This window comes from Corvus brachyrhynchos, unplaced genomic scaffold (genome assembly GCF_000691975.1).
Source record: "Corvus brachyrhynchos isolate BGI_N302 unplaced genomic scaffold, ASM69197v1 scaffold115, whole genome shotgun sequence".
Lineage (NCBI taxonomy): Eukaryota > Metazoa > Chordata > Aves > Passeriformes > Corvidae > Corvus > Corvus brachyrhynchos.
Window position 1 is genome coordinate 563,251 of NW_008239553.1, and position 10,628 is coordinate 573,878.

Genomic DNA, 10,628 nt, shown 5'->3' on the forward strand with positions numbered 1-10,628 from the left:
AGTTTTCCATGGAACACCCTGTAAATTAAAATCAAGCCCTGACTGGCACATTGTCTCATCCTCCCATTACCTCACTTGAGCCGCAGCCCACATACTTCTGTGCTAAGCAGCAGCCCTGAGCGGGGGATGCTCCCAGGAAAAGACCCACGCCCTCTCCACTCCACGGCTGAGTGGCCGCACATGCTTTTTCAGGGGCGGGATGGAGAGAGGAGATCTGGGCAGGGCAGCAAAAGGCCAGTTTAGAACCTCCTGCTTGCCTTAAGCTCTCCATGTGCCCAACTCAAAAATCACTTCATCCTTCCCAAGGAGTCTCTCTCTCAGCGCATGAGAATCCTGCCTAAGCTTTAGTTCAGAGCTGCTGGAGAACCAAGTGGTCAAATAGAGCCTTGGAGGATCAGCTTGCTTACACACTGAAAGGTTTGTTGCAGGGAATATGCGGCAGAACCTGGAAGCCCCAAGAGCTGCTGGTCCCTGCTCAGGTCCTGGCCCTCCTTGGTGGAGCCCTGGGTAGCCGCCACACTGGGCCACTGCCTTCTTGCCATGTCCAGGGATTTCATGCACAAACAGGAGAGCACAGAACCCTCCCACCGTGGCAGATTTGGGTCAGCAAATGGGCATGACCGTGCACAAGTGCTTCCTGCACTTGGGAGAGCCTGCAGGTAAAGGCGAGATACACCACAGGCCCCCCCCACCTCCACATCCTCAGCTTATTGCTGGAGTAATAGATACTTACTGCAGATACTTGTTTACCTTGAGAAGACTAATTGTACCTGGTCAGGTCTCCTGTGGACTAGTATATTCAGAAGTAGCACACAGCTACACTTGTGTTTGCAGCATCGTATATACGTATATAAACATGCCCCGCAGGCTGCAGAGGCTGGGGGCGGGTTATTGTAGCCTCGCCAGCCGAAATTTCCGTGTAACTCATCAACAGCCAGGTAAGTAATGAGTGCCTTCTAGCAAAGCTCTGAACTGCAGCGCCGCGGGTCTCTTGGCACTGAGAGGGAGATCGCCAAACAGAGCATGTGACGATGTATAATGGGCTGTGAGGTACATTTATAATTGGAGATGAAGTACTTGGTCTATATATATTTATAGTCTAAGCAATCAACAAGTAAAAAGATCATGAAAAGACACAAACAGAAGGTGACAGGACAGAAAATAATGTGTGAGTGACTGCATGATCCCCATAGCAGGAACTCATTAATTGTGTGTATATGGAAAGTGTCCCTTGGAGTTCAGGCTGCTGGAATAAAGAAGGTAGTGGAAAACAACATCTCAAACCTTTGCAATTCCTGCATTTGTCCTGTGGAAAAGCTTTAAACTTTACACTGTGGCTTAATGCTCTCTTTTCAGCCCTGTTTTGGCTTTTCAAAGAGATGCTGTCAGCCTAATCCTCTTATGCTTACCCTTAGCATATTAACATGAAAGAGACAAGTGGAAGCAAAGCAGAGTGAGGTCCCTTTGCCGGCCTGCAGAGAGTTGTGGGACCATGGCTGCTTATCAGAGCAGCTGGGTTTTTTTGCTTTTGCCCTTCAACCTGATTGTGTACACAGCTGCACTGTTGCATGTGCCAGGATAAGGCTTCCCAGGCTATAAGAAGAGTACTTTCTTGTGATATGATTCCAAAATACCTTACAGATTATGTGCAAAAAGTCACTTGTTCACTAAGAGGCTGGAGCCAATGTGGTGAAGGAATAAGCCCCCAGGCAGTCATATTTTGCATCCTCCCTCATCTCATGCCCCCTCAGGATATCCCATTACTTGCATTTATGCTGCAGTTTCCAGCAGTCACTTACAAAGGGTGGCTGCTCACAGAGCTTCCATTTAGAGGCAGGAGAGATTCTGGTAAAAAAGAAGGATGTAGTAAAATGAATTTATTGGAAATTCTGGTCTAGTTTGGGTCTGAGATCAGACAGGTTTAAAAACTAGCAGCATGCCCCTTTAGACCGCATCTTGGCCTTCTAACAGGATATTTAATTATTGTGCTGAGAGACAACAAAAGACCTTCCAGTAATAAACCCCTCCCTGCTGTTTATCGTTGTCCAAGCTCAGCCTGCTCAAATTCTGTGCCATTTTGTCATCCTTGAAACAAAAATCCACCCTTCCTGCTTTAAAAAAATACATGTTACAATGAACTACTTGTGCTGTCAGTTTATAGCAGGGGAAATGAGTAATAATTTGTTTGGTCAAAACTGCAGAGTGATTAGTTCTGTAAGGCATGAACATCCAAGCTGGAGCCATGCCAGGGCACAAGGATTAAAAGCAACCAAATTCCTAACTCTAGTGAAAAGGATGCATGGGATATTAACAAAATAAAGATTTAGTTCTATGAATATAGGTAACAAGGTGAGAACCTGCCCTCTCTGAAAGCACTACCCCCCCGACACTGGGGAAGTGTCTCACCTTTTTCTCCCCCATGCTCTGCCTTCCCTGAACAGCTGGACTCTGGCTGCTTGAAAAACAGCCTCTGCCTCCAAAACGTGGGGTCCTGGTCAACTCTCTCCCTATTTGTAAGAACCCCTGTGTACCACCATGGGGGACAGGCCACTTCCTGAGCAGTGAAAAGGGAAGGTCACACTACAATCAGTGATTGAAGATGGGAGGCTGAATCTCCTGCGGTGCCTGGAAAAAAATCTCTCAACACAACCGCTTCTAAGACAGCATTTCTTTATTGTCTGTACTGTTTGCACACTAAGAAAACCACTCAAGGTTGTACATTAAAAGAACCTGATGGTTCTTGCCTTTGCAGTATGACAGCACTGATAAAGGTAACACACACACTGGCCCGTATTTGCGTGTCAGCTGTATTTCACGCCTTTGTCTCGGGTGTGCTGTGTACAGAGTGTGGGAGGTGCATGTTCAGAACACCTTAGCACGGATTTCCCTTCCCAAACATCGCTCCTTGCAAACACGAGCAGTTCCCTGGCAGCACTGTTGGTCTTACTCCAGGCTCCACACCAGCTACCCTGCTTCCTTCTGGACCTCTTGTAGCTTTCTGATTCCCAGTCTCTAGAAGGTGCTGGTGCAGTTAAACAGTGTGAGTCACAGCCAGCCAACAGTAAGGACTGAGCAGGATCTTACTACTTTCAGCTCTTCCTTTTACTCAGAAATCCTGCTCTTCCAGAGAAAAACTTCCTCTTTCCTATCAGAAGTAAAGGGCACCAGGAGGAACCATGGAAATTCTTTGTAATACTGATGGGCTGTAAATGACTCAGAGCACTTTACTTGCATGGGATACTCCCAGTGAAATTTGTGCAATAAACAGACATTCAGAGTGGCCGCCTTATCCCAAGAGAGGAAAGACCATGGCAAAGTACGGGCTTTCCCTATGCCGCAAGGCTGGGGGGCTGCTTCACAGCTGCAGTATCACATCTTGTGCCTAAAATGTCAGTCACACACAGAAACAGCCTCGAAAACAAAAGGGAAAAGGGCACTACCAAAAATCTCACTTAGTCCCAATAAGGCTTTGAGAGCCACTGAGCTGCAAACCCGAAAGCATCGCACCCCAGAAGCTCCACGGCCAGGCACAGTGGCAGCTATGCCGACAGGAGCACCTCTGGGGACAGTTTCTACCTCTGCCCGTGCCTCTCCTCCCCCTGCTTTGCCCCACCCCTTAGCGACAAGAAGGCCTCTTCCCAATGGGAACAGGTTCAATCCAGCTCTTTCTCAGGCCCTTCACCAGTAAAGTGAGGCTGTTGCTCAAGGTCACTGCAAGAGAAAAAGGTACATTTCCCACAGGCAGCTGCCCTGTGCTTCCAGCCCAAGTGCACTTGAAAGCACTGCGGTGGGATCTTTCAGGACTGGGGGTGAGGCAGTTCCGAGTTGCTGGAGATTCTTCAGGAAAGGATAAGAGAATGGGAGGAAACAGGCAGCATTCAGCCTTAAAACAGGCTATATATGGCTCCCCTGGTTTGTATAGCACAGCTCCTGCAATTGGCTATGAATCAGCAGCACATGCCAGTGCCTGCGGGTCCCAGGGCAACTGCTCTGTGTTCCGTAAATATACAGTAGGACAGCGAAAATGTCCATTAGGGTGACAAAGCCATGAAAGCCATTGGGATGACTAGTCCTATCAGTCCATACTATAATCACACATGGAATCTGTTAACTACAATATTGACAAGCCCAACCAAATCCTGCAGTAAATACAGGGCCTGATCCAGATCTTGCCAGAAGTGGTGGAAGTGTTCTCGCTCACCACAGCGGGCTCTCAGCTGAGCGCTGCTGTTGCAGAACTAAGAGATGATGCTACTCTCTGGGACCTGGATCACTACTTAGAGCTAGCCCAAACTTAAAATAATTTCTTTATCTCTTACATAGAAATTCTATTTAATACAGACCCACTGTGTCCTCTGCTCACTGCTACTAGGCCACTTCTTTGCCAAAAAGAACAGGAACAAGACTTCATCCCTTTACAGGGAATCAACCTCTCCAGACAGAAGGCCCAATCTGTGCTACTAGCTAAGACCAGTCAAATTCCCCCAAAGAAGCAGAGGCCTCCAGAGACCAGGGCTGCATGCAGAGTTAGGAAGTAGAACAGTGCAGATAATATGCACATTTTGGCCTGATTTGTGCCTCAAAATTCACAGACTGGGAAAAGCTGAACCTTCCCCAAGTCTCTAGAGAGCTGATACCATCAAATTCAGCTTGCTTGAAAGGAATCCCCAGCTTCATGATATACCATTGGCACATGTCTCTTGCTGGCACATCAGTGTGCTTTATGTGCAGCACCCTTTCCTTCTGCTGATATCCTCCAGCTGCAGGGCATTCTCCCTCTGCCTGTCTTCTTGTGCTGTCAGCAACCTGGAAAGAGCAGCACAGAGCAAGAACACAACCTGGTTACTGAGATCTTCCTTCCAAGACGCTTGCCTCTGCTCTTTGCTCTCCACCAGCCATTTAGGATTTACATTTAGGATTGCAAGAAGTAACAGGCCCAAAGACTTGACTTCTCTGGAAGTCAGGCTAGATGAATAACACACAGAGAATGAGCATGAATTTCCAGGGAATGGGGAAAGCAACTGGACACATACAAGAGGGGGCACCATGGCGTAGTAATCAGAGCACCCATGTGAGTGGCCTGTGCCTTATTCCCAAGCTCCCCCATTGATGTCAGAATCCCAGGTTGTTTGTTCCACCTGTGTGGGCCATCTTGGGCAGCAGCGTGGTAATAAAGCATGCTGAAGGCACGTGCTATAGGAGATGTAATTCACCTAGCTGATAAGTAAATCCTCCCAGTTAATGAACAGCTAAGTCCTGCTGTGGCTATAACAGAGATGATGCAGGAGGTGGTGAAGGGATAAAAGAAAACAAAATGATAGCTTTCATGCAAGATTTAAAATACCTTTTTTTCCCCAAAATTACCTGTTTTTTAAAAAACTAAAAATCTTAGGGCAAACTTCTTTCAGCCAAACAGTATCTTATCTCCTTTTTAAACTATTGCCACTGAAATAGCTCAGTCTGTACAATGCTTATTAAGATAGGGAAGAAAGAACCCTTAGAGCTGCATGCAGACTTCAAACTGAAAACACCAGCTTAAAATCTGGGGGAGTATGCAAGGATTTTGTGATGAAATATTCAAATTAAACTACTAATCTTGCAACAGCCAGATCTACCAGGTGAAGCTTTGTACGCAAAAACATCCAGTCTACACTTGGTGCTCTCCAGGCACAAAAGACAAGGACCTGAAGTCAGAGGAGTCAGGTCTTTTTTGGGATGTGACAAAGTCCATCTCTGACGCCCCTCTCTTCTTGGGCCCATTCCCCAGGAGAGCCCACACCAGTCACCTCCAGCTGGGGAAGTATCCCAGGGTGACTGTTCCTGTTCACTGACCTGGCCATGTGCAGCATGGGCTCCATGATGTTGTAGCCAGTCATCGCACTGCACTCGTAGAACACAGCCTTGTACTCCTGCCAGAGAGCACAGCAAGCACCCACGGTGACTGCCAGCTCTCTACCAGCACCATTCACCCACAGCCTTGGGAGCTGGCCCACCCTCATCCCCAGGAACCCCGCCAAGAGCCATTGGAGCCAGGAGGGTGGCTGCTACCCTGCTGGGGTGCACACCCTGCTCACCAACCCAGGAAAAGGAGATGCTTTTTCAGCATTTGGAGCCAAGCCAGAGTGTCCAAAAGGGAGCACTGGGGGAGTTGTTTGGGAAGAGAAAGCATCCATCCAGGGTACTTTGATTCCCTTACCTTTCTGTTGTGAGTCCAGAAGGCAGGAAACACCTTTGAAACCCTGTCTCCCCCCACCCAGGGGCCAAGGTGCCAGCAGGCAGGCAGACAAGGGAGTGAGGAAAGAGGCAGGATAATGTTGCATTAAGGAGCCCACAAATGGGAAATCAGCCATGCATGTTGCTCTCAGAAAGACTGTAATGGGACATCAAGCCCCAAGAGAAATACATGAGCCTCCCTCAAGGGCCATTGTATGCCACATACAGGCCACCACCTCATCCTCCCTGGTACCAGAGGGACCTTGGTACATGTTCACATTGGAGAAACAGGGGGTGGGACGGAGAGGGAAGGTACCATGCTGGAAGATGGCTCCAAGAAAGGCTATCTGCCAGCTGGAGGGTGGCTGCAGAGCAGGTCAAGCAGCAGAGCACTGAGTCACACCTTTGCCAGCCTTTCCCCCTCCACCTTGGGCACATTCCGGGTCTCCCTCTGCACAGCATCCAATTTGTTTCCAAGCAGAAAGACCACAGCTCCGTCCTCGATACCTTCCTGCAAGAGAAATAAAGACTGCTAGAGACCCAGCAACTCAGAGCAGATCCTTCCAGCTCAAGCAAACAAGACCTTCAGTGGCAGCAGGATCAGGCCCATTAGATCATTAAAGGGCCATTCCTTCAATAGCCCCAGGGATTTGTGGAAGGAAGCTTGAACTAGGGAAACATACTCCAAATGTTTGGTATGTTCAGCTGGGATGGTGACAGAGGGGAGGCAGGACATAAGTGCCTCTCAGGAAAATAACAAAATGCCTAAAAAAAAGCAGCTTGCCCCATAGGCTATTCAGAATTTGGGATCAGGCAGAGCTTCTTAATAAGCACAGTAATTTTTGTATGTGCATTACTGTGTCTAATGTGCTGTCCTAAACTCAATGATCCCATGCTGAAAATCCACTGGCCAAGCAAGTTAAGCAACCTTGAACCCTTGTAAATTGTCTCTGCAGGAACTGTTATTCCTAGGCAATTCCTGGAGCCCCCGTACCTCTGGTCAAACTCTCTACAGTTCCACTGGCTCACTAAAACATGGGCAGAAGAACAGGGCTCAAACATATTTCCACACTCTAGTGCCCTGGATGACATACAGAACCTGAAAACAAAATAAATACACAGATGGGGAGAGGAAAAGAAGAGAGAGATTAAAATTTACAGATTTCATGTGGTTTGATTTTCTGTGGGCTCAGTTTAACCTTCCTCCTGAAAGGAACCCAATTTTCAGAGCCTGGTTAGTTTTAAAGATCTTAACCATTGATCTTTCAGAGTCCAAAGGCATAAGTGGTTGTTTGTTTCGGTTTTTTCCCCAACAGGCTTGTGGAAATTAATCATATTAGAAACCTCCAACCTATACTTACTCATTTCACTAAGATCTTGGTTTTTTGAGACTCAGCACAATCAAAACAAAACCACCCTTGAAAATTTCCCTTCATCTCTTGATCATCTACACACAACTAATTTAAATTATAAAGAAAGGTATTTTTGTCTCCCCAAGAAGATATAAGCCACAGATAAATGCTTTAAGTGAGTGTTTGGTGGAAAACCAAGAGTATTAACACATTGTTACCAAATTTTAAGATTAAAAAGGAAATAAAAAGGGCCACCTCCCTTTCCTGTGCATAGGCCAGACACAAGGAGATCTCCCTGCCTGAGCACAGGTGGGATGTGACCATGTATAGGAGATGTAGCCAGGGCACATGAGCTGCTTACAAACCCACACTACTGTTTTGGCAGGTCCCACCACATTCTGCCACAGAAACAGCTCTCCCTGATTTAATGGGCCACCACTGGCTTTGTTACCTTCAACACAAAGCCCCTGGTCCCAAGCTGACCACCACAGGCATGTGCTTTGATAATTCAGCTTCACAAGGTCAATAGGACTTCCCGGGGCACTGAAAAATGTCACTTCCAGACAGACTGTTGGAGCTGGTCTGGAGCAAGGGAGCAGCAGCAGCATTGGAGCAGCCCAGGTCCCGCTCTCACCTGGATGCTGCTCATCCAGTTGCGCACCGCCACGAAGGAGCACTCGGCCGTGATGTCGTACATCACCAGGATCCCGTCTGCCTTCCGGAAGTACTGCTTGGTAATGCTCCGAAACCTGAGCCCAGACAAAACCAAAGGCACTCTCAGCACCACTTGTGCAATGACAAGACACAGAATGGGATTATCTGTTAGTGCAGGCTCTCTGCAAGGCCTGGCAGCCCCCGTGCATGGTGTGTCCCTCAGGGCCGGTGCCTACACACAGGTGACAGGTCAGACCCCTCCACCTTTGAGACAGGCCAGGCAGCCATAGGTGAGCAGGAATCTTGCCAAATGCATGGTGCTGAGAAAGCAAGGAGGAAGGCCTTTGTAGGTCAGGAAGAAAGAAGTAGAAGAATCTGTTTAGGTGGGATAGGAAAAGGTAATTTCCTATTAAAAGGGAAACTGAAGGAGAAAACATGATCTTTCTCTATGGTCTGGAAGAATCTGCAGACTAAGCTGTACCACAGTACAAACTAGGCATGCATAATGTCTGCCCCAGTGCTGCCAAAACAGCAATTAAGAATTCAGCATCAGTACAGTCTGTTTCCACTACTGAATCTATAAACCAATCCCATTATACATAACAAATCAGGAGCTAGACACAATTTCCAGGAAAAACTCCTGCCAGACATCTACTTTTTCCTGTCTGTACCACTTAAAACCACAGACTTGTCTTTTGTGAATAAATTCCAACCAAAGCCAGCCAACCAAACAAACAAAAACCAAACTAAACAACCAAAACAACAAACCCAAAGCTTATAATCTGTAAGTACTTCGTGACAGAGCCATGATATAACTGCACTGATTGCAAACTGATGGAATAAATTCCAACAAAAGTACTGAGATCTCACTGAAGAGCTATGTACTTCAGCCCTGCACAGGATAACAGACTCTCCTATTAGGAGCCAAGAAAACCTACAGCTGTTACCCTCCTGAACTCTTCAGGTTATTGCCTGAAGCCTGGTCTTTCTCAGTACAATAAGGACACAACTTTCTGGCACCTACCCAACTGAGAAAGCACAGACTGTATCTTTGGCAGTCAAGGTGCACCTCTGGAACTGCCAGCCACGCCAGATGCTCCACAAGAAACATCAAAGGTAGCATGCATCAGTCTCAGGGAAGTCACCAAGGAGGTCTTACATGCTCCAAGGGGTTCTTCTATCTCTTCCTTAGGATACTTACTGTTGGACACCTCTAGTTAGAAGGAATTAATATTTCTCCAGAAGAAAAGGCTTTTGCTTTTTCCCAGGTCTCCTATTTGGTATCAGCACTGAGTCAAGCTCTCTCTTGTGGATACACATCTAAGACCTGCTAGTGCTGCAGGGGCCTGTACTAAAGGTCCTTCTGCAGAGACAATATCTTGAATTTGGCCTCTGCCGCAATCTGGACTCAATAAAATGTCACATTTTATGTCATAGCAACTCCCCTTATTGCTCTGTTTCAGCATCAAAATAACCACAGGAGTCCCCTCAGAAATAATTATTTCTTCAGCATGAAGCTTAATTTTGGAAGAGAGAGTTACTTTTCAATAAATACTCCTACTTAGTACATTCCCACCAGCTCTGCATGGTCTAGCTGACTGAGACAGACAGCATCGTTGGCACAGTTTAGGATTAGAATATTCCCATGACCTTGGCTGCCCCCTGAAGGCCTGCCCCCATAACGTATTTAGCTCAAAATACCCAGTACTTACTTTAGTCAGGCCCTTGAGGTTCATGGTCCCCTTGAAATAGCTTTTCATCTTAAGCTTCAAATTGTATCCCAAATAAAATGTAATTTACATGGAGGCAGTGATGGGCCTTCACCTCTAGTAGCAGATAAGGGTCAAATGTATCCTCTGCTACTCTGATCCTCACCAACAGTGCTGGTAACATCTAGAGATATCCCATGCTTTTGAAACTAGAGGCCTTCAAATGGGGAACCAGTGTTCACTGTCACAAAAAGCTGCGCAATCCCTCTACCAAGGATTATCACTTCCACAAGTCTGTCAGCAGAAGGGGTGAATGTGAAAGGGGTTGATAACCTCACTGATAGAGTCCAGCAGGGTAGTTCAAATCACCTTCCCCACGGGTCATGCTAATTCAGCTGGCTTTGACAGCTGAATCAGATCTGCAAAGGTTCACAGTCCTTTCCACCCTTTGAACCCCATGGAATACATCTATGGACAGACTGCTTGGAGCCACAAGCATGCAGGTCAGACACATGGAAAACTACTTTTCTGTCAATCCTCAGAGCGATATCCCCGAGCCCTGCTTCACAGCCACAGCTTCTAGAAATCTCTAAAGCAGACCTTTGCTGCAGGTTCAGCACTGGAATAGCTGTCATGAACCTGTCTGGTCCTTCTGAAGCTGACAGTTTTCCCAGGGACAGAAACCAGCTGCATGTACTCT

The 10,628-nt window shown here is 47.1% G+C and overlaps 1 protein-coding gene across 2 annotated transcripts in view; it reads right to left on the reverse strand.

Annotated features, from left to right (window-relative positions):
- Positions 1-2,653: 2,653 nt before the first annotated feature.
- Positions 2,654-10,628, reverse strand: part of CRACR2B (calcium release activated channel regulator 2B) — a 29,602-nt gene continuing 21,627 nt past the window's right edge. Inside the window, exons 15-18 of one of the 2 annotated variants that reach the window (XM_008639357.2) lie at positions 8,200-8,314; positions 6,617-6,724; positions 5,833-5,909; positions 2,654-4,806 (exon numbers count right to left, since the gene is read on the reverse strand). In XM_008639357.2, the coding sequence (XP_008637579.2) occupies positions 4,722-4,806; positions 5,833-5,909; positions 6,617-6,724; positions 8,200-8,314 (385 nt within the window). In that variant the 3' untranslated portion in view covers positions 2,654-4,721. Of the gene's footprint in view, positions 4,807-5,832; positions 5,910-6,616; positions 6,725-7,207; positions 7,313-8,199; positions 8,315-10,628 lie in introns of those variants that run through there. The other variant, XR_001864396.1, reaches the window with a different exon arrangement.